Source organism: Epinephelus fuscoguttatus, linkage group LG10, assembly GCF_011397635.1.
Source record: "Epinephelus fuscoguttatus linkage group LG10, E.fuscoguttatus.final_Chr_v1".
Taxonomy (NCBI): Eukaryota; Metazoa; Chordata; class Actinopteri; order Perciformes; family Serranidae; genus Epinephelus; species Epinephelus fuscoguttatus.
This window is the reverse complement of record NC_064761.1, coordinates 26,374,672-26,398,700: the sequence shown is the minus strand read 5'-3', so window position 1 is coordinate 26,398,700 and position 24,029 is coordinate 26,374,672. Positions and strand designations below refer to the sequence as shown.

General features: G+C 41.6%; 1 protein-coding gene across 4 annotated transcripts in view; it reads left to right on the top strand.

Annotated features, from left to right (window-relative positions):
- The window catches only part of arhgef18b (rho/rac guanine nucleotide exchange factor (GEF) 18b), a 58,101-nt gene that overhangs the window by 7,907 nt on the left and 26,165 nt on the right, over positions 1-24,029 (top strand). For 3 of the 4 annotated variants that reach the window (XM_049587565.1, XM_049587563.1, XM_049587562.1), the window contains exons 2-15: positions 370-524; positions 2,051-2,667; positions 3,081-3,267; positions 5,357-5,483; positions 5,592-5,640; positions 6,265-6,309; positions 6,750-6,824; positions 7,834-7,942; positions 8,303-8,522; positions 17,995-18,062; positions 18,781-18,826; positions 20,400-20,601; positions 21,268-21,374; positions 22,714-22,854. In XM_049587565.1, the coding sequence (XP_049443522.1) occupies positions 2,498-2,667; positions 3,081-3,267; positions 5,357-5,483; positions 5,592-5,640; positions 6,265-6,309; positions 6,750-6,824; positions 7,834-7,942; positions 8,303-8,522; positions 17,995-18,062; positions 18,781-18,826; positions 20,400-20,601; positions 21,268-21,374; positions 22,714-22,854 (1,546 nt within the window). In that variant the 5' untranslated portion in view covers positions 370-524; positions 2,051-2,497. The remainder of the gene's footprint in view (positions 1-369; positions 525-2,050; positions 2,668-3,080; positions 3,268-5,356; positions 5,484-5,591; positions 5,641-6,264; positions 6,310-6,749; positions 6,825-7,833; positions 7,943-8,302; positions 8,523-17,994; positions 18,063-18,780; positions 18,827-20,399; positions 20,602-21,267; positions 21,375-22,713; positions 22,855-24,029) is intronic. The other variant, XM_049587564.1, reaches the window with a different exon arrangement.

Here is a 24,029-nt window from a genome sequence, read left to right as displayed (position 1 = left end):
CTGAAAGCTCAGCGAGGGAATAATCTCCAGCTCTCCACCACTGACATGGAGACTAATGCTGGCTCTCTGAGCAGTTTGTGGTGATGACAGTGGTTTGTGGCATCATGTGAATCCAGGAATCTGTTTATGCAATGGAAATGTAAAGGAGCTTTCAGTGAGCGGCAGGAGCAAGAGACTGCAACTGAGCTTTTCCTCCATCATACACAAGATTGCTTAAAGTGATTACACAGGTGTTGTGCAGCTGTTGAAAGCAGCTGCATCTGCCTTTATCTGTGTTCCTTTTCTCCTCATGGCACTGTTTGTTGACGTTATTGAGGAATTTTGGGGAATTGTTTATAACTCGCAAACATCACATCCATTATCTTTCAGCATCAGAGTGCAAGCCATGTAGTCAGCCCTGTGAGCCTCCCAGTACCCAGCTCAGTGTCCTGCCTCATGCTGCCAGCGGGACGGGATCTTCCTCCTCTCTTTCCCCTGCCTCCATCGCTGAGGATATCTTCTTTGGTAGCACCAATAAAGACCAGGTAAAGCTCTTTAGTCTTGAGTTGGATCCTTATTATTTTCAATATTTTTCCTTCCTTTTTTAGCCATGCTGGCAGCCCGGCTCTTGGGACGGCAATGCCTGTCAGACTTAAATATCTCAACAACTATTGGAGGGATTACGGTTCCCACATGATGAATCCTCACGACTTGACTTTTCATTTAACACCACCATAAGATGTACATTTTTGTTATTTTTTTTAAATTGAAAAATCTGTCCATCAGTAAATGGTTTTATTACTGCAGGAAGAGTTGTTTTAAGGTACTGGAAAAATACAACACCCCCCAGAATTTACTGAATGGCTCAGACGTATGACTGAAGCTTCCTATTAGCTGAGGTCTGGGATAACTTCTTTATATTTATTAAGAGCTCATGACATTGAAGTACATATGGGTGCATCTGTGAAATATTTTTGTTGTTGTTGTATTTGACAGTCTTTCTGCTTTTGTTTTTGATTATTTTATAAGTCATCTATTTAAAAGAAAATCAATAAAAAATTAAATGACAAAACTGTCCAAAACTACTGGACACATTGCTGTAACTTGTGGTTCAGACATTCATGTCCTAAGAGGATGAACTGTATTAAATTTGATCTTCCATCATAAGGTCATATTTTAAGTTTTTGACCACCCTGATTGTGACGTTGGGTGACCAAATTCAATGTCATCACAGAATACTGATGATAGGTGACACTGATATTTTGTTAGTTTAAAGTTGTTTTAAGTTTTAGAAACCAAATGTCTTCCAAACATTTCGTGCCAATGTTATCTTGAAGTTGAATAATGACATTTAGTCTTTATGTATAGAGACCAAAACCCAACCTCTGCAAAACATCTTTAGGTTTAACTCCACACATGTGAAATTCTAACATTGTCAGACGTAAAATATCGTCAACTCAATTTTCAGTCCAACCAAAATTTAACATCCAATGAAAAGTTCCAACTTCTTTCTGACAACATATAGGCCTAGACATCCGGTGCTTGGCAAGTACCTGTGAAGCTAACGACATTCCCTTCAACCTTGGCCCTCCTTTGTGTTTCGAGCTAATTAGCAAATGTTAGCATGCTAACCTTCTTAAATAAGATGGCAAATATGGAAAACATTACATCTGTCAAACATGTTAGCATGTTAGCAACTATGATTCCATGTGCATTTCTTTTATTTTGATGACATTTTGGCTCTTTGGGCCTTCTTCAGTATCTTAAAAAAAAGGCCCAAAGGCCAAAAAGTCATGCTAGCAGCCTAGCTTAACACTTGTTTTCTACAATCAAGTCTGCTGCCAGTGATCAGCACCTCATTATAATTCTTGGTGTGCATGACTTTTTTATTCTAAGCAATGTTAGCATTGTCACTGTGAGCATGTTAGCATTAAGCTAACGCAGTGCTGCTAGCATGGCTATAGACCTAATTGAGAATTTCTTTGAATTGGGGCTGATGTTAACGATATATTTTTCTAAATTTCGTCTCTGTAACCCATGTCTATCCTATTTCTTGGCTCTCTTCTTGCAGGATACATGTTCAGTAGTCAGTGACTACGACTGCCCCTGTGTGGAGGTGAGCAGCAGTGTGGAGGACCTGCTGGCCTTCAGCTCTTCTCTCAGAGACTCGGAGTACTTTAAAGACCTGGAGGGAGGGATACCGGCTTCACAGTCCGCTGCATCCACAGTATCAACAGTCCCAGAGAGTAAAACCCTATCAGTTGGCCTGCAGGTGTCCCTAAACACAGACAGTCCTTCCATCAATCAGCCTGTACAGACTTCTTTAGATTACCCCCCTCAGGTCAATGCGCCATCTCCCCCCTACTTTTTACACCCTGCAGAGGAACCTCATCAAAACTTTGTGGTCACTCAGCTTCGTCCGAAGTTACTGCCGGATTGTATCATTGACAGCAGTGATACGTCAGACCCTGCCGTAGGGCTCAGCTTGACAATTAATCTGAATGGACTATTGGGATCAATGGAAACAACCAAAGGAATATCAGGATCAGAGGAAGTAAAGGAGCAACCCTCTATGGATTTCGATGGAGAGGCAGACCTGGATAGCTTTCCTATTCTGGTCAGGTCCATGTCAACGTCTCGGAGGCACAGCTGGGGTGTCCCTGTGTCCCCCATTACCCTGGGGAGGAGGTAAGACGGATGATAGATAGAGAAGGATAGACAGAAAGAAAGGGAGAAATCTCATAAGGATAAATAAATATAATTACGGTCTTTCATATGTTCTTACCTGATAAGTTAAGTTCATTGTTACTCTCAAAAACAACAACACAAAACACCTTGCTGTGCTCTTAAGCTGAACTCAGTGTTTCTGGTGGTTAGTTGGTTGTTCTTTCACATCTTCTTAAATAATGCAGGCTACTTCAGGGTGTGAATATGAACAGTGCACCAAAATACCAAATGAAAAACAAAACTGAAAAACAACACAAAAATAAACCATGGTCACAGAGTGTCTTGCTCAAGAGTTTTGTTTGGTTAGACTAGATTTCACTGCCTGGTGAACCCTCCACTGTGTCTCTGTGTTTGTTGCTATGCTGTGCTGCCAGACTGAGCCTGGATACCATGGCCATGGACAGCGATGGGGAGAGAGAGGACGATGATGAGGAGGAGGGACAGAAAAGTCTCTTCCAGTCTACCCAGCAGCAGACCTACAGCTGCACAGCGTATCCTGAAGACGAGACAGACGGCCCCAGGCTGAAGGTCCCCTGTCCAAGAGCCAGGGTCACTAGCATGGTAAAAAGCAGCAGTGACACATTGTGCATATTATTGTCCGCAAATCTCATCTCAAGACCAAAACTTACTGGTTTCCCCCTAAGACATACATCCTTTAAAAGTAGCTGTCAGTCTGTGGGGAGATTAAAATGTATCAGCCATTGATATTTCTCTAGAACTTAATGTTGCTGTAGGCCACAGAAGTGGTCTAATAATGCTAGCTAATGTTAGCGAGGTGGGTTGCTGCTACCCAGGTTTTGTGCCATACTAGCGTAATGCATAGGGTTACAAATTATATTCACAAGATATTGCATTACTAATTGGTAAAACAAATTTCAACATATCAAATGTGAATGAAAAATACTTATTTGTATTATTATTATTATTATTATGGGAAAAATACCTGAATATAATATCACGTATTTATCACAAATATGCATGTCAGTATTTGTTATGAGTGGTCAACCAGCCAGTGTTGACATGGCATGTTTTCATTGTGCAACAGCAATGGCGTAATTACCAGTGCCAAGAAAATGACACGAGTAGTGTCTGAAAGAGTTTTTTTCATGTTGCAGATGAGCTCACTGTGTAGTCATCTACACTGAACTCCTTTCAGACACAGCCAATGTGTTTTAGTGTTTTTTGGCAACAGCTGAGCTTTAATAAGATATATCAGGCTTTAACTACACAGATAAAACATTCTAATTCATTGTTGTTGTTCTTTTCTTGTTATTTGTTGACAATAAAAAAAATTTAGAACATCACATGACTTATCCAACAGTAGTTTGGTCAGATGCCCTATGCTTCAGTGATGAATGATGAATGATACTTGGCCATAGTATCATACCGAGAGTAAAGGAAGAAGTCAGATGACGTAATATAAAGAGTGACAAAGTCCACATATGGAGGAGGCTGGGGTGGTTTGACAACAGTTTCTCATCCAAGGCTGTCAAATACAGAAAAATTGTCATGCTCCCTCTGTGACTGACATTGACGTCAAGGCCCCAGAGCTGAAACACATTGTGGCATGTGGTTAATGTTGTGAAACAGTTGCAGTTAGGTTAAGGCAACAAAAATACTTGGTTAGGTTTGGCACAAAGATCATGTTTTGGATTAAAATAAGTACGTAACATGACGAAAATTCATCACGAGTGGTGTCAGTGTTTCCTGCATAAATTGCATAACTTTAGGTTAAAACAACACTTACTTTTGTTAAGTTAAAGTTGTTTGACCCATCCACCACCCCTCCTGCTCTCTCTACACAGACATGCTCGCTTTCAATACTACACCAGTTGCTCACAGATTTAACTGTTGCCATGGATGGGTTTTCACTGGATTTAGCTGAGGGGCTGTTGCGTCTCATAAAGATGCTAAAGGCTGTCTTCGGCGTCAGTATAAAACGCAGAGGGACAAAACAAGGCAGCAGGATCTGACACCCCGAGAACAGGCAGAGACGGATGGGTCAAACAAACACAGGACTTTATCCCGGGGAGAGCACTGCTCATATTCTGTGTGAAACCAAAGGTCAAAGCTGACTTACTTCAACTTACACATGTTTATTTATGTAAAGTACTTGAGCGTTGCCTTCCGTTGCAATGCATTACGTCAGTTAAGTAGTTTTGGTGCCTTAACCTAACCAGACCTTTATTTTGAAAAGACATCGGACTAATTTAATGAGCAGATACTGACACAAGCAAAACTGACACTAGAAGGGTACTTAGAGCGTCATAGTTTAAACCATAGGGCCACTGACCAAGCGCCATATTTGATGACTTGGGATTGAGATCATGTTAATAAGGAAAAAGGCTGATGGTTTAATAGTTGGCCACAACTTGGATATTTGAAGCTAAATAACAAATCACTGAGTCTTTAAATATGCATCATTTGCAGTATTGTGACAAACTGCAAGAAAAAATTAATAAAAAAAAAATAAAACTAACAGACTAAAGTGACCAAAAACAACTAAATACGAATTCCCCGCTGTTAAAGGTTATTATCAATTACTTAATTATATCATGATAAGTATTTAAGCTGCATGTTTAGGAGAGAAAGTACAACAGATCGAATGTGCACGTGATGTACATGTGTGTTTATTCCTCACTGCTTTCAGGCCACTGGTGGGCGTGGCAGGCATCTGTACTCCCGCTCAGAGATCCTCGCCACAGACGAATGTTCCCGTGCTGCTCACATTTCTCGTGTTGTGCAGACATCCAAACAGGCCGCGAGGGCAGCAGGAGGTGGGGCTGAGTGTTTGTACATGTAGAGTACATGTTAGCTGATGTGTTTTACACTCGGCAGGCAGCTGTTTTCATCCTATTTGCCCTTTCTCCCTTTCTTCTCTGCAGCAGAGGAGTTCGACCCAGAAGAAAACTTACACTCTACTGAAGGACACATGTAAGTCTACAAATTAATTACATCAGCAGCTTGAGTTAGGCTACACACCACTTTGTGCCTCCCAGTGTGTAGTGGAATATCTATTTCTTTCCCGCAGGATGCTTCAGTCTGACTGGCAGCTCATGTTTAATGATGCTTGAAAGAAAGAAAATAAAGATACTCCTCTGGTTTGATTCACAGGGGGAACTGTTGATCATTTGTGTCCTGTAAATTATACCTGCAGCTTTTGAATGGTTTAGTGCTTTAGTTCACGTACTGCTGTAAATTACTATAGTCTGGTACAGTTGTCTAACTCCCACACAACAGGGGGGCTTCCCTCATCCCCTCCTGACATTTCTGCTCCATGTCATATGTCTGCAACCTCCTCCTCCCACAGTCCTCTCTCCCAGCTCCTTAGATGGCCCATCAAGTGTGTGTGTGTGTGTGTGTGTGTGTGTGTGTGTGTGTGTGTGTGTGTGTATGTGCGTGTGTAGTATATGTGTGCTCTGGCGATTGTGTGGATGTAGCAGACAAGGGAGTGTTCTTCACTAAATCACAGTTAGACACCCAGCTCCAGCAGTCCTCTCCTCTCCTCTCCTCTCCTCTCTTCTCCTCCACTCAGCCTCAGTGTCTTGTTTGTCTTAGGCTGATGGTACAGAAAGTTCTCCAGGAGCTAAAGCTGTACCATGGGTAAGTAAACAGGAGAGGGAGGTCTGCTTGCTCAAACTCTCGTCCCAGTCTTCCGAGCAGCAGCAGAGCCTGATTGTGTGACCAGGGGGGAGCACTGCACTGAGTGTTTACATGTCTGTGCATGAATGCTTTTGGCATGTATGTTTGCATGTGCCTGTTTGGGCACTGACACAGTATGCCATCATCTCTGGAAAGGGTCTGTGGAGCACTACAGGGTTTATTTTATTTTATTATCTCACAAAATCCTCAGTTGACATTGAGCTCACCTGACAATGAAACCCAACTGACTGAGTGAAACACATCTCTTAGAAGTGCACTGCTGGCTTTACCATGTTGTGCTCTCGGGCTGTCTATTCAGCTGCACTGCTTTAAAGGTCTCCTATGGTTATTTTGAAACTAACTCTCTTTTCACTCTGAAACCATCTCATTGTCCTCCACAGAGCGAAGCAGAGGAACAACCGATCAGACTCGAAAGTTTCAGGAAATGTCACTTGGTACGAGTTCCTCTCTAACGAGTAAGTACAAAAGCTGTACACATTTTCAATTTTAAGGAAGTTTTGGATGCAAATAAAACATTTTGCATGTAATTATGTGCTCAGTTGGTTGCTATGTGCCATGTGTATTTGCACTGAGATGTTTTATCGGCCATTTATAGCAAGATATGGTCAAAACCAAAAAGGTGTCTGTACTTTCAAAGGTGCTTTTGGTTTCTTTTCATGGAAAAAATCCAATTGAATATCTCATCACAACAACTGTAACTATTCAAGAAAATCATTTGTTTCACATATTGAATTTCAGATGCACTGATTACCTCTGCCAAAGAGGTTATGTTTTTGCCGGCGTTTGTCTGTTTGTCTGCAAAATAACTTGAAAAGTTCTGAACGGATTTTGATGAAATTTTCAGGAAGGGTTGATAATGGGACAAGGCACAGGTGATAAAATTTTGGTGGTGATCGGTTGAAGCGAAGTGGATAAAATAATAAAATGGCGGGAAATCCGAGCTGCTTAGCGGAGGTCTGCGCTCTCCGAGTGCTCTAGTTTCTACATTGTCAACCACAAAACACTGTAATAATTATGATATCACGAGACAAACACTGTGCTATATTGACTTAAGCTTTTAAATGTCCAGTGTGTAGGGTTAAGGGGCATCTATTGGCAGAAATGGTATATGACATTTATATGTTTCATTGATTTATAATCACCTGAAAATATGAATTGCTTTGCTTTCGTTATCTTAAGATGAGCCGTCACCTACATTCAGAGTGGGTCCTCTCCCACAGAGTCCGCCATTTGTTTTACAGTAGCCCAGAATGGACAAATCAAACACTTGATCTAGGGCTATTCACTTTTTTCATGTTTTTTGTGTCAGCAACCGTAGTTCTGAGAAGTCTGAGAAGTTTTAGCTCTGCAACCTCACCACTAGATGCTACTAAATCCTATACACTGGACCTTTAATACTCAATAAATATTAATGATCATTAAATGTGAGCTTCAAAAGATTTCATTCTCTGCTCCTTTGACCAGGAATGAAGAAGAAGACGATCGTGTGGAGAAGGTTGAGAAAGGCACCAAGGTGAAGAGGACTCTCAGCTCTCTGAGGAACAGGGTGACTGGCTCCTTCAATAAAGATAAGGTAAACCTATACCACAGATGCATGGCACACAATGTCACTGTGAGCTCACAGTGTAATATATCAAGCTGCCTGAACTGCAATGAAATATATGACCTCGTTTGCATTGAAAAGCCTTTAAGAGCTAAGAATTATGTGTGGAAGAAAAGACCAAATCCTGAGGTGTAAACAGTTCCTTGGTGCGCATACTGCTGCACACACATGTCACTAATCCACTTACACAAACCCTGCTATATATCCTGCCTCTGACACGGTTATGAGATGTCATACTCAGTATGTGTGCGCTATGTGCCACAGTGAAAAGAGAACACACAAATTTGCATGTAAAGACTTCCCTCTGTTTGCTTTCTTGTTCCTCTGCAGGGTAAGAACCGAGAAAAAGAGCAGCAGAAAGAGAGGGGGAAAGAGAAGGAGCGGGAGACCAAAGAGAAAGAGAAAGTGTGCAGTAGCAGCAGCGGCAGCAGCAACAGCAGCAGAGGCAGTAGCAACGGGCATTATTTGATGCCAGGCGCTTTCTCCAAGAATGCCACCTGCTCACTGTGCAGCAAGACCCTGCAGAGAAAGCATGGCCTGCAGTGCATGAGTGAGTAACACCACAACCACAGGTGTACACGCACCCACGCTTGCTCTCAGCCTGACACACACGTGCACAGGTGCTCCGCTCACACACAAACTGCTGCCTATTTATGTTCACGCTACTGCACGCATGCTCACTCACCCACTTGTTGGAGCACTCAAGCACACGGGCAAACAAACAGAGCCACCCACACACACACATACAATCGCACACACCCAACCAGAAACTGTAACATTTCATAAAACATTCATGAATTACTCAGAAAAACAGAAGTACTCTTTTTAGGTGTAACTATTTCTAGCTTTGTGTTATTTTAACACACTTGTTGACACCTTCATGTGAACTACAGCGGTAAAAATACACACAAACTAGCAGGTTTTCACTTTCTATTCACAACTATGCCATAAACCAGGGGTGATAACACATACCATTCATCATTGTGGCTTTTCTTATGCATTTTTCTGCTGAAGCGAAGATGACTTTCACATTTAGTTCCTCTTTAAACAGCATTTACCCACTTAAAGTATTTCACACTAAAACACACTTGGATATTCTGCAATCCTCTTTGCACTTTTCCACACTGCATCATGACTGCGGGTCCTCGTGTTGCACAACTTGGCTCACTTATTTAGATTGGTTATCTGATGTATTAGCACCATCGGCTGACAGTTGTTTATGTGAATCTGCAGCACGCCCTAACTTTGTTGCTCTGGCTTGAAATATTCTTCACATTCGCTGCATCTCGTCTGTAGGGTTGCTTTGTCTGCGTCAACCACAGCTTTGTGCGTTCATTCATGAAGGAGACCTGCACAGGACATTTCAGCACCTCGCTGCTCCTTTCTTCTGTCTCGTTTATGCCACTCCTATGCAGCCTGCAGGTCAGCTGATAAGCGTGCAATACCTAGTGAAAGACATGTAAGAGTGTTTGTGAGAAGAGTACAGAGGAAAAACTCTGACTGTGATACGGTGAAACAGCAGGAGTAAAACCCTTTTTATTATAAGCTATGTTTAGAAAAGTAGGCCACTTATCAATGGAATAATCAAAAGAGGTTAAAGTGTGGGGTAAAATTAGGCAGAAATTGATTATTGTGTATATGCTGCGTCTTACCACAACCTTTAGTAGTAGATCCATCATATAAAGTTGTGTTATAGTGCAGTTAAAGTTTAGTTAAATTAAAAATACTCTATTACAAGTAAAAGCCCTGCCTTCAAAATTCTACTGAAGTAAAAACAAATGTACTTGTATAAATATCAAAAGTTAAAGTAGTCATTATGCAGAAATACACTATCAGGTGTTAAACGTATCATATATTTTATCAAATACATGATTTAGAAATTACTACTGATGCATTAATGTGTGGCAGCATTTTAGTGTTGTAGAGAGCTCATTTTAGCTTCTTTATATACAGTCAGATTAGGTAGTTTATTCTCTAACAACACATAAGATTCTAGAAAACTGATTAGCTATTCTATATGTGAAATAAGTAGAAACTGTAGCTGCAATCGTTGCCTCTAAAAATAAATATTTTGGTGAAGTACCTTTAAAGGTAACCATCGGCCCATTTGAGTGTCAGCTGACTTGGCTGCATTCCGGCTCCATGGTGCCAAATGTGAGCCAGCGTTGGCCCGTTTACTTTTGCCAGATCTGGCCCAGATTTATTTTTAGACATACATGGGCCTTTTCTGACTGAGACACAGCAGGTGGACGAAACAGCAGCCAGCACCAAAACGTTTTCTGGCCTGTTGACGGTCACCAGATCTAGGTTGGGCGTTGTAGGCGTCCTGGCTGAGACACAGCTGCTAGAATCAGCCTACTTTATTTGGCCCGATTCTGGGGCGGCCTGACTTACTTCTTTTCACATGTTGAGTTTGGGCCGATGCTGGACTGGGATTTCTCCTTATTTTATCTAATTCTCAGAAGAAATATATATGTATTTTTTTTTTTTTTAAAGTTACTTTTCCCTTTTTAAATATTAAAATTAGAATTACAGTGTCATCCTTGTGGTGTGATTAAACTGCATAGTTTAAGTCAGACTTTCTCTATTGATCTTCCATCATCCCCATAAAAGAGCATACATGTTATTTAAAAAGTGGTACCATTATAGTGCCATGGGGTATTTCCTTATGACACACATCTATCATTTCCAAAGCATTGTGGTCTGTTGGTGGGAAATTTCACATCACCAAATAAAGTTTCAAACACAGAACAAAGAAACATAACTATTCCCCAAATTAGTACCATTTCATTTTCTCTGAACTGGACTATTCTCAGCAGCTTCCTCGCTTCACTTCTGTGAGGAGACAGAGGCCATAATATATCCAGGACATTTATAAATCCTGCAGCCTGGTAGCAGGGGATGTAATGTATGATTGTTTGCAGTAGTGTGCTTATTAAACAAAGTGGTTCTGGCATATTTCACAAGGCACAGGGCACCACACATCCAGCGGGAATCAGCCTGCACTGCTTCTCTGTAACACTAACCAGAAGCCAATAACACATCTATCTCTCCGGCTTTCCCCCTGAGACAATCTCCCATTCAACAAGTATGGCTGCTGCTGAGAGTGATGAAGTTACAAATCCTACATTTTGACACTTGTCCTGTTGGTGAGGTTACACACAGACACGGGCGTGAGAAAACAAGTGAGTGTCCCTTTAATTTGAACCAAGCCCTGTGGGGATTCAGCCGAGAATCAGCCTGTGGAATGCGTCGTGTGTATGCCAGAGATTGTTCCCAGTGAGAGTAGGACACAAAACTGGACACAACCAAGAATGTGGGATACTTTTTGCCATTGACCCCAATGGCAGAAGTGATTTATCTGTCTCACGGGCAGACTACATTTCTTTTCGGATGCAGCTGAGTCAGAAAAACCCGGGTGTTGTTGAAACGGTAAGAGGCAGCCACTGTAGCGATGGTCCGTAGCGGGATCAGGTGGATAACTCCCGTTGTTTCGCTCAATGGACTTTTCGGGCATCCTGGCCGCTAGCTAAGAAGCTATATGCTAACCATAGCCAAACTACCGCTTTTTAAATGTTTCCTCGGATGGCTTGTTGTCCTGTCAGGTTTGAGCCACTGTTTTAATACGTGACACCCACTTCTAAAGTTTCTTCGATATTAAATGTATCAGAAACTGTCCCAAATTAAATCTTAAATCCCAGTCACTCTTAACATATAGCTAGCTAACGGTTAGCCACTTCATGCTAGCGCGTTAGCCGCGTCTATTTGAAAAACAAGGTTAGTCGGGTGAGCAGTTAGCTTTAATTAGCTTAAAGTGATAACAACAATACACCACATCGACTCTGCTTGTCTTCGTTTTTAAAGGTTGCACAACTTCACTTCAGTTTCACTTTATGTGCCTCTTTTAGGAGTTTGGTTGCAGACTTTGCCTGGAGCTCAACAGGTGATTTCTAGCTAACGTTAGCCTCTAAGATAATTTCTGTTATTCACCCGTAGTCAGCTGCAATAATGTAGTAGCTTACTCAGATGATGCCTGTAACGTTGGTGTGAAGGGAGGATTTAAAGGTTAGTACAAGTTGCATTACAGTTGGATCGAGATCTGTCGTGTGCAGTCGAGGCTGTGTGTAACTGTTGTGTTTATTCTTATGCTCCCACCCCGCTATAGTTGGCTCAGCTCAGTAGGCAGCTAACTGGCTCGCTGTTATGAAACTCCATAATCCTCGATGTGTTAAATGATGTTGTTCTTCAGTGTCAAATTCTTGCCTTTCTTACTATTCTACCACTCTGTTCAGACTGAGCTTTCTCTCTGACTGGGTCACATGGTGCTAATTGTGCTTGGCAGGTCTGCCGGTGCATAACAGCCCACTCCACTGACTCTGGGTCTCACCCATCTCACCCTGTTAGCACACCACTTCTCCATGCATCATTGCTTTGCCCTCCAGCATGCCTGACTCTCTCTCTGTATGCCTTTTACTAGATTTAAAGTCCGACTGCCTCCATGTTTCCTCTGAGTAGCCCTCAGTAGATTTTTCACCTCCAAGCTGTTGCTATCATCACGTCTCATGGTATCTCTTTGCCTGATTAGTCAGACGATAGGCAGGGATGAGTGAAATGAGTAAAATAATTGATCTTATTCTATGTGTGACTCTCACGTGAAAGTACACAGCATTTATTTAGATCAAGATATGCTTCTTTCTTGGCTTTCCCCAAGCTTCATTTTCTGATATCATCTGTATGCAACCGGTGTGTAATGGTGATCATGACTCCAGTTTGGGCCAGAAATGTGACCGGTGGTGGTGTTTCGCTTCACTGAGTAAACAGCTCCCTGAGTCTCAGTTCCTCCTGTTTCACTAGATGATGTCATGGGTTGGCTTGCTGCTTCAGAGTTTGCCCCAAGTGTTGGTGTTTTTGTCTCTATTGTCACCGGGAATTAAGAGTAACCTCTCACACATACAGGAAGCAGGTAGCTGTTTAAAAAAAAAAAAAAAAAAAAAAAAAGTCATGCCTCCAAAACAGCTGTTGTGACCTCTTTTTCCTTTAGGTTGGTATATATATATAACCACATGTGGTCACAGGGTTTTTCTATGAACTGCATATGCAAGTATGATAGGGGGCACATGTGGTTTTTCAATATGAGTTTATACTCAGCCAAGAATAGTGGAGGAAACCACAGGAAATTATAACCTAACCTACTTCACTTCAGATAGTAGCACTACACCATCTAAAGTTGCACTGTGAAAGATTAATACGTTTGGCTCAGTTAACAAGAAGAGGGTACAAGCTGTTTAACACTCCTCGCACATTTGAGTGAACTCTGCTGGCATATGTGAATAGTGGACCACTGCTTTACCTAAATTCATATGCTTTAGCTTAGAAAACACTGCACACTTGTACTGCATGATTTGAAACTGTTATGAATGAGGCAGTGTTGTTGCCACAGAACTTTAAAGGACAACTCTCCATTGTTTTTTATGACAGGTGTTTGAGCAATTTTTGAAGAATGCTACAAAACAAAAATCTGAAAACCAGAACTGAAAGTATAACAATAAAGCCCCATGGATTTCATTAAATTAATAATCATTGGCCTCGAAATGCTGCTGTTTAGCTGCTCGTCTAATGGTGCAGAAGTTAAGAGTGTCCGTGTACACCAGCAACATTTGATTGTGTTGTATTTTACACATATTATAAAATCTGTGATGACTTGCCTGTCTCTGAAAGTTTTAAGAAATTTCCATAAACTACACAAAGACCTACGCCTAGTTATTTACACCATGTCTTAGGTTACGGTCATCCTTTTGGGGCTGAGTAATATATTGAAATCATATTGTGATACCAGACTAGATATCATCTTAGATTTTGGATGCTGTCGTACCATAAGTGCTGCCTTTTCCTGGTTTAAAAGGCTGCATTACAGTAAAGTGATGTAACTTCCTTAACTTACCAGACTCTTCTACAGTCGCTGTAATGGTATTTGCTTTTACCCTCTTCTTCTTTTTATCCACATTACTAATGATTATTCTTCAACAATTTCATTGTATAAATACGTTGTTATAGTCAACCCTACAATATCTTCACAATATCAATATGGAGGTATTTGGTCAAAAATATTGTGATATGTGATGTTCTCAAGCCACAATACTGGTATACATAAGTCTTAGGTAATGTTAGAAAGCTTACAGAACAATCTATCTTTTAAACTTCAATTCGACACACCCTGTCTTAAATCCGCCTGTGTTTGAAGGCAAGTGTCCTGTTGTATGAGTTAATGTTTCCCTCGACGAACCCACCCTTCGCTATCAGGAGCTCTCCCGATTCCAGTTTCTTTTTCCCATAGACAACACGAGGCAGCACATTCTCTCTTTGCAGAAGGAGTCGTAGCACAGGTGATTTTTTTTTTTTTTTTTTTAACTTGATTTGATATTCTCTGTTGGTTTGTTGGTTAACTTATATTTTAGCTGCCCAGCACAGGCCAAAGAAAATGCTGATCATCTGTCATTAACTTAGTGGTGATCTAGGCCTCGTTTGCATTTCTGGTTCATTGAGTGAGTCACTGATCTGTGTGCTGTTGTACACCACAAGTGTGCTTCTTGTGTGATAGGGTAGTTCCCAGTCAGCAGCTTATGGGTGTGGTGGTGGTGGTGGTTTTGATGGAGGGGCTGTGAGTCCCGTGGATCAGCTGCAAAACCACTGTGTGACAACATGACTGAGTGACTGGAACTTATCACATTGCTCATGAGTGGCAGAGCTGGTCGACACTATGCCCACCACATCCACCTGATGATATTTACCACAAAGGCAGTATACTGGCTGATGTCTAAGCTGTGTATACTTTGATCTGTCGGTAATGACAGATTTTCTGGTGCAGCTTTGGTATATTGACATTGTACTATTACTAACTGTTGAGGTGGTCTAGCTGCAACGACTCATCGCTGATAAGCTCTGTGATATCAGTAAACAGAAAACACACTGTTCTTGCTTATCTTAGGATGTTTTCGTTTTTTACTTAAATTAAGCGGAAATTCCTCTGGAAGCAGTTTGAGTTTAACCATCTCTACGACACATTCCAAACCAGAAATAGCTTACTTTGGGGTTCCTCAGTGATGACTACTAGTGATGTTGTAGCAATGACATAGCTTTATATTCAGTCTATCGTAAATCTCTTATCTTTACCTGTTCTTAGCAATCCTTTTCCCAGCCTCGCTCAGTCAGTATGTTTGGGCTTTGTTGAAGATGTACTACCGTCTTGATAGACTTAACTTCGAAAGCTTGCTTGTGCTTTTTGTCTGAAAGTGCCAGGCTGGCAGAGAGACTGGAATTTTTCATATTAGTCGGAGCGAGGTGGAAAATTATCTCTGGGTCTGGCTGCTCGACTGCTGATAAGTTTGTTGGCTTACTGTCTTCTGTGCCTGAATCCTCAGTCTAAAGGTAATAAACCAAAACTTTAAAATTGAGCAAAATCTGATGACGACTATCTGATTTGAAGCAGTCACTTCTGAAAAGGTGTTGTTTGTGTCAGATGTTTAGTGCTTTTGGGCAAAGTATGTGTGCCGACATTGGGATTCAGTGGACTCGCTCTGGTCCAACTTAAAGTGTAGCAGTCCAGTGCAGTTGGAGCCGAGTCAAAGAGGGACACAGCACTGCTGGTGAAGATTATTCAGAAGCCAGTTTCTGTTTTCTTTTCCTTCAGCTCAGCCAGCAATTGTTCATTTATTAGCAGAGAGAGGGAGACAGAGGGGGGCAGGCCAGGGATTATGAATGAAGTAAAATAATAAAAGTAAAAGTGGTTAGGGCTGGATCTAGGGGTAAGATAGAAGATAGATGACACTAAACAACTCACATGTATATGAACCTACTCTTTATTCCTACTCACTTCACTCACATACAGAAATAATCGCTGCATGCCTTTACTGCACAGGAAGAAGGGTTTTTGTCATTGTCTCCATTGTGCCAGCACACAGAAGGGGAATAAGCAACAGAGGCCTTTACAGTAGGCTTTACAGCAGTTAGTGGAAGTTGCTGGTATGGGTCATGTTTAAACTGTGTTGTTCACAGGAGTGCCACCTTTGTCAACAAGCTATGCAGCCATATTCAAACAATCACCATACTGACCTGTGCCTCATGTAATGTGGAAAATGTAAAGGGGGCAGTGTTGGGGGGAAAGATGATTTTAAAGCTGTCACATTCATCTTGTTACTTGCCATAAACTAAAGCTTCCACGATGGTGCAGTGTCAGCCAAGTGTCTGTAAATGTTGGTGTCCCTACTTGCCCTGCTCTAATACGAAATCTTATATATGTGCAGGCTCTCCGTCTCAGAAAATGGTATTATCCAGGCCTTGGCCAACCCTAAGCTGAGCTCAGTGAATTTTTTATTGAGACTGTGGGGCCACTGGCTTGTAGCAATGTGGCAATGTAGTGTTGGGTATTTCTTGTCTTTTTTTATAGATATTGTACATATTTTTGTACATGGACGATTTTCTTTTTTTGTGTGGTATGCTATGGACCTTTCTCTGTGTCCTTAATAGTCATTATTATTTATTATTGATAGCTACTGAAAAAGTTTGAGTTAGTTAGTTTGAAATGAAAATAATGACAACATTAAGACCCTTGTTGTCATAAAAATCTGAGCACTAAAACACCGGTTAATGACTGACAAACAAGTCTTTTTTTTAAATCTGAGATTCCACAATACTGTCGTAAAGACGATCTGCCATTATGCCGACTTTTCTTTTTTACACTGGACCAAATAACGTTGGCATGATGCTGCCCCAAAAGCATGCAATTTTAGATAGCTTGCTACAGGAACCAAAAGAGGTGTGACATGTAACACAACAGTGTCAGCATGAAGTTTCATTTTACACACAGCGAATCAGCTATTTAACTACCTCAGCTGCCTGCTCAATGGCGGAACACCCCCCCCCCCCCCCCAATGAAAAATCCATGTATGTTCTATACAGAACAGCAAAGCAGAATATAGCCTAACATTCCCATCCTGAACAGCTAGTGTAAAACAGTCTAATATCTCTTGATTGTTTTGTGGTTCTGATTTCAGACTTCATGGTGTTTTCCAGTATTGAGTGACCCAATTCAGCAGAGGACTGCTTTTCGCTAATAGCTGCATTAGATCAGGCTGTTAAACCACCAACCCTGTTTCTACCGATCAGCCTCTATGCAGAGAAGCAGCTCTCGTTTTAGTGTGTTTATGTATTTCTCCACATGTGTACATCTGAATCTGTTTTGCATTGAAGGCCATGTGCTTCTTGTCCACGTCAGTCTGGTTTTACCTGGCTGGGTTGGGGCCAGACTTTGCATAGTGATACCTTCATTTGTTTTGCCAGCCTAGTCCCTCAGGACAGGGCTCTGTTGCTTGTCTTATGCAGTATGTACTAGGCAGGCTTAAAGATTGAATTGCTTTGCTTTACAAGTGTTTTGTCTTTCCAGTAATTAAATAGAGCATGGACGGGTGCTCGCAGTATGTTTTTCCAAAACAACTTTGATTTGTATCTGTGTTAATCGGCAGAGATACAGTCAGTCATGTCATCTAAACCTGACAGTAATAGCTTTGTTTTCCATACAGGGAGAAAAGTGGACAAAAAGAGAAAGCCATTACTGAGATAAAGAAGTTCCTGACCTGCCACAGTGTGGCTCTTGTACGTGTAAATCAACACAAACAATTGCTGCACCAAGTCTCATGGAGCCAAAAGTGATACATTGACTTGATGACAATACTTGTTTGAAAACAAATACTCGACTTTGTGATTGTTGATAGTGGCAGCTGGAAAAGCTATGCCTCCGGGCTTTTTGTCTCAGCACCTTTGCAGTGCTTTTGTTTGAGTCACGGCCTTTTACTTTGAACACCGCCCTCAGGGAGCTGTCGGATTGGTTTTGAAATTTCAAACTTTATTTACCGTTTCATTTTTCTCGTCCATATTGAAGCCAGAAGCCACCGCTGGTGCCTCTGTGTACTGTATACTCTGTACCTAATGCAGCTCTGACTCTGTGTTCCTGTCCTTCTGCTTTTCAGATTGTGCTGTGAACGTTCACAAGAGCTGCAAGTCTCTGCTGGGTGACTGCAGCAACAACAAGAATAAGGTAAACACTACACTGGAGCATAGGAAAACATGGGCTTAAGTCAACCATAGTTCCTTGACTTCCACTTTGTTGCATATAGGCTAGATATATTGGTATACACGTGTACATGGTCAGACGTTGGATCAGTAGCACAGACAGTGAATTTCAGAGTTGTTGTAGCACCACTGTGACACTAAATGCATGCTAATAATGAGACAAAATTACAGTATACATGATTATGCTGCATTGCAAAACCCAAATTTGTCTAGCACTGCTAAAAAAGAGATCTCCAAGCTTCTTGTTTTCACCATCAATTAACACTCCCTGCACCTACAAGTACATATCTTGCTTTCTCCATGCAGCCTATGCTTCATGCCTTGTAGTTACATTTAGAGGTGGTGCATATTAGTTATAGATGAGGAGCCCTCTGTGCAGCAACAAAGCCTCCACAGCTGCAGCTCCTCAACAGAGAGGCATAAATCCACTGTTGGCAGGAAGAGTTGTGCGCTCATTCGGGACAGGGCATTTAAGACAACTCGACTGAAGATTACACGCCTCTGTCCACTCTCATGAGCCTGCCTGAGATGGACTTTGCTTGTTAAGGCCATGTGAGCGGTCTCGTCCTGTAAAGAAAATACAGTAAGAGGGTGCAATTTTTAGGCATTTTGTAAGCTGTCACTCAGCTGATAAAAGCTTGTGAAAACGGCCTTGAAAAACAATCTTTATTTTCTCCACACAGAGAGATTCTCAACCAAGGACCGGCCCGTCGGGATCTCCTAATCTTGGTAAGCAGAAATGTGTATGTGCAGATGGACCCCTTGGGAATCCCACTGACCACAGTATCAATTGAAGAAGGAGGGGGGGTGGGAAGATGGTTTAGTCCCTGTGTGTCAAATTAAAAAACTGGCTGCCTCTCTGGTGGTTTGCAGAGGATTAAACAGATGAACTCTTGTGACTTCTGAATATGATATTGACCTGTTCTTTCTCCTGCGCGTGCGTGCGTGCGTGCGTGCGTGCGTGCGTGCGTGCGTGCGTGCGTGCGTGCGTGTGTGTGTCTTTATGGGTCTGGGTCTTTGTGATGTATGTATGTCTGCCTTCACACTGAGCATAGAAGGGGAAATTGGCCTCCGACAGACTGTAGGCAAAGGTGATGATTAGCGGAAACAGTCAGGGGATTGACCTCTCGTTCAGTTCTTGTTGAACCAAGTGAAACCCTTGATAGATTTAGTGATATTGCACCATTATTGCGCCACACAATATTTATATGCATTAGTCAAATTTGTATCAGGACACAATGAGAAACAAAAGGAAGCAAATCAAACATCAGATTATTTCTAAAGGATGTCACATTCTTCCTTACATAATCTTTCTACTTTATACAAGATTAGATTAAAGCTCATTTGACTTGTTAAATTGATTGGCCTCAAAATGAAATATGCAGTGTACTAATATTTATTATCACCAAGTGGTCCATCCCAGGGAAATTTCAATCAGTGCTAATTGTAACTTTAAGCAGGTCCCCATGCATGTGACTGAACCCGCAGGAGACCTGAGCGGCAGCAGCAGCAGCAGCAGCAGCAGCTTTAGTTAATCTCCTGTAGCAGTTGTTATTCTCCACTGAACAGCTGGAGTCCTTTCAGCCACACCTGATTTCTCTTCATGTCCTGCTCAATCAGTGGCTCATGCAGGGGGTCGTGAGGACGAGGAGAGGCAGTGAGGAAAGTGGACTATCATGAGGTGTGAGAAAAATAAAGGGGTGTGCACCTTTCTGGAAGTTGCTAGAAGAGATCGGACACATATATAAAGCAGGCCTCTTTTGCTTCTCCCGATTTACACCCATGACAGCCATTACTTAGTTACCATTGCTATAATACCTAGTGATACTGTGACGGCAACCATTGAACGTTACCTTGGAGTTCGGATTATTACAAAGCTCCCTCTGCTGCTCCTCCTAATTTGACACATCCACAATGAAACTAGCGATTACTAAAGGCACCACTGAAACCACGGGAGCCACCAAAGGTTGCTCCAGGACTGCAAAGCCATCCTCGTCTTCTTCCCCATCTTCCTCCGCCTCATCGTGGGGTCTGTCCGGACATGTGGGCGTTCGAGTGTTGATGCACCGTGACCTGATCACTTGCCGATTCTTCCGATCCCTGCCTCGATCTTGGCTGAAAAAATACTGGGGTCGGCTCGGGCAGGGATCCAACAAGCACCCGCCCGCCTCTTCTTTGTCCTCTTCTTCTCTCCGCTGGTCATCCTCTGCTTTCTCTCTCTCCTCTCCCCGTTTCTCCCCACCTTCCTCCGACATGTCCTCTCGTTGCCCCTGTTTACCTCTCTCTCGTCTTTCCTCCCCAGCGCTAAAGGACTGGGACAGAGAGCGGGAGCATTCGGGCCCAGCCTCATCACAGGCCCTGGATGGCCACCCAGGTTTGCTCAGCACCCCAGGCATGACCATTAGTGCGTGGGGACCTAGCACTCAGCCGACTGCTGCTCATAGCACCAGCTCCACCGCAGCTTCCAGCTTTGGCCAGAGCCTCCGTCACGACAACAGCTCAGGGTGAGTATCTCCGCCTTGGAAGTTAGACTTTTTCACTCCTCCTCTGAAGGCCTTTTTTTGTGCAGAAGAATTTCTCTTTTTCTTTGTAACTAGTTTCCTTTTTTAAAAAAAGATTGCTCCTGAATGACAGGATTCCTTTTTACTTGGAGTTCAAAAACCACCACTATAATTCTGTAGATGTTTACAGGACCTGCTGTATGTTAATGCTGGATATTTTTAGATTCTTTGATGCTGAAATACTATTTTCTCTATGCCATCGTAAGATGCGTATTTATAGTTGACATATCAAGGCAAGCTGTCTCTTCTAATATAACAGCCTTGTGAAACTGAGTCTAGACGAATCTCAGAAGTGGACTACTTTAAGGCTGCATCACTAAGAAAAATCTGTAACAAGATGGGAAGACAGTAGCAGAGAGGGAGAGACAGAGGCATAGGGAAGGTGTAAATAAGAGGGGAAGATGGGGAGTCATAGATTCACAACAATAAGTAAGAAAGAAAAACGTAGCTGCCTGGGTTTCTGATTTGTGACAGATTGAACATCAGCGTTACTGTGGACCTGTAAATGCACACGTTGACTGTTAAGTTTATTGAGGCCGCCACCAGCTACAGGGATTAAGTTTGACTCAGCATGTATGCCACTTTGGATCTGTGGTTGTCGTCCCTCAGATCCCTCCCCGGGGAAATGGACGAGACAGATGCTCTCCGCTCCAAACGCTGCAACGAAGACGCCATTTCCCTTGCTCCCTCCACCACTGAGTCCATCATCGTTGAAGGTGAGTTTCACACTTGGTTGAAAGTGTTTCCTGAAGTGAAATGGTTATGGCGGTAACAGCTATATCGCAGCCTGTTCAGTCCTTCAAGACGTATAAGTTTGCCTGAGTGCAAAGTGATAGTTTATCTTCAGGGAGTTTTCTTAAATCTGAGGAGGAGAAAGTGTGGAGTGTGTTTTGAGGAGTCAGGGGTGACCTCACCCTGTCTCATTAAGTTGTAGTGTGTGGGAGAGAGGGACAGGCTAACTGGGCACCAGCCTGCCACATACACAGAGCTACTACACCATCTTTTTCCCAGCTGCCCTGTTCTAAGGTTTATTTATCATCAGAGGCACACTTACTATGAAAAAGCGACTGCACCACTTATACTCAGGAGCATGTAGATTGTTATTTTCTCTCTCTGTTGCCTTACAGAATATTACCGATCCACAATGAAAAGCATGCAGCACATTTAGGTTACTGCACTCTAAGACACTAACCTGAATTTATCATTAAAAAATCAGCTGCAAACACCTTTGTAAGGAAGTCCCTGATATTTCAAGTATTATCTGTTAAACAATAGTAATGAGATAAAAGTATACAGTGCAGGGTCAGCTATAATCAGCTCCTCTTGAACTGAGTACAAGTCAACACCGACAGTTCCCACCCTTTAAACCACAAGTTCCATGCTCTTTTGTTGGTTTAGATTAAGTAGATAATCTCCTTCCCTGACCTTTATGAGATTTTACTTTTACAGTGCATTTTGCTGTTGCGACTGGATAACAGTTGATCTCATATGTATGTAGTTGTGTCATAATAATGGGACGATTTTTGCCATAGTTTGGTGGGTAAAGCCTTATTATTTTAGATTTCTAAAAAGTTTAGGAATAACAAAGAAAGTGTGGACGCATTGTGTCGTTGATTTAAGATTCCTTGGTTTGTATTGCCTTGTCACTATCCCCATGTATCATTTTCAGCTCTGCCAAAACACAAAAAGACGAGACATTACGTCAGCAGTGAACTATTATTAAACTTGGGTGCTTCACAATTAGAAACCAGAGACCTTTTCTAAGAGAATCATGTCTTGAATATCATTGTCCATTATTTATGGACGATACAAAATGTGGAGAATTCTGTTAAGTCATCTGAGGACTTGAGTTACTTTGGTCCTTAAGAGAACAGAAGATATTTTCATTTGGTGTCATGGGAGTTTAGAGATGTCGAGAACGACCTTCAGCAGCACAGCCCAGACTGTATTCTCACACGGTGCGCCTCTGCTGACCTTTACCTCTTTTGTAAAGCCTTTTTGTATTATAACACTGTAATGTGTCATAGCTTTTGATGCCTCTGCTCCTCTCCTCAGATGCTCACTATGCAGCAGTGCGGGCTGATCTGGAGGCTGATGCCCAGGACCTGGAGGCAGAGTCATGGAGTTTGGCAGTCGACCAGCAGTATGTTAAGAAGCACTCTAAAGAAACGGTGAAGAGACAGGATGTGTTATATGGTGAGTGTGATATATATATATATATTTTTTTTTATGTGTGTTTTTTATTTGTATTTTTATTCTTGAAAGACTTGTTTCTATTTTGTAGGTACCAGTATGTTAAGCCACAAGGGGGCAGGTAACATGTTGGGGATGGGTCATGTCACACAATAAAGTAATAAATACATACAGTTGTGAAGCTCATTGACTACGTTTACATGCACAAAATATTCTGTTTTTTGTCCTTTTTCTGAAAAAGACAATATTCCTTCAAAGATGTTTAATGGCTAATGAAATGGCTAATGGCTAATAAAAAATATTTTTTTCCTGTTTTCATGCAGCCATGCATACTTGAATTAACATCCTCTAACATGTTGTTTATTGCGTCAAAATATGGAAAAGTTGGACGGTCAGAGGCCTTGCATCATTTTGCTTTTTTGCAACAAAATAGACTTTCTTCAGAGTTTTTTACGGGTGGCGGATATGTTCAATTGTGCAAACACAGCCTCCCTCTTTCATTACTTTAACCACCTTATTGAAGAGGTCAGAATTATGAGATTTGTGCATATCTAAAAACCTGCTGATATCAAAGTCTTTCATAATGTTTAAAAGTTTTTGTTTTTTCTTTCAACCAGAAATGCGGGCTTTCCTTTTGGGCATGCATCTCCCCACTGTTTTGCAAACTGTGTGTTAGTGTACAAAGCATCCATGACAATGCACATAGTTAAATGTAAACAGACACAAGGCCATGTGTTGCAAACATTAAAAAGCCCAGTTAGCATATTCCAAATACGCTGTATAAATATCCCAAGAATGCCCTTGAAACTCGACTTACACCAGCATATACAACTTGTCTTAATCATAAAAAGTCCACATTCAGAAAAGGGCCTAATACAGAATATCCAAACATAAATGCTGTTTCTATGACCCCAACAAATTAAGAATATTGTCATATTTGAAATAATGGTGAAATATTAGTGTGCATTTAAACATAGTCACTGTGTTTAGATGGGGGGAGATGTAATGGTTGTTATCGCAAAATGGTATAATATAGACCAACACAATTAAGAGACAAAAAATAATTAGATTCTAAATATTAATATAATATTATTCCCTGCATTATTCTTTTTGACAAAATCTGCCTACATTACAGTAAGCTCAATTTTTTCAAACATTTTAATGTCAAACTTGTTGTC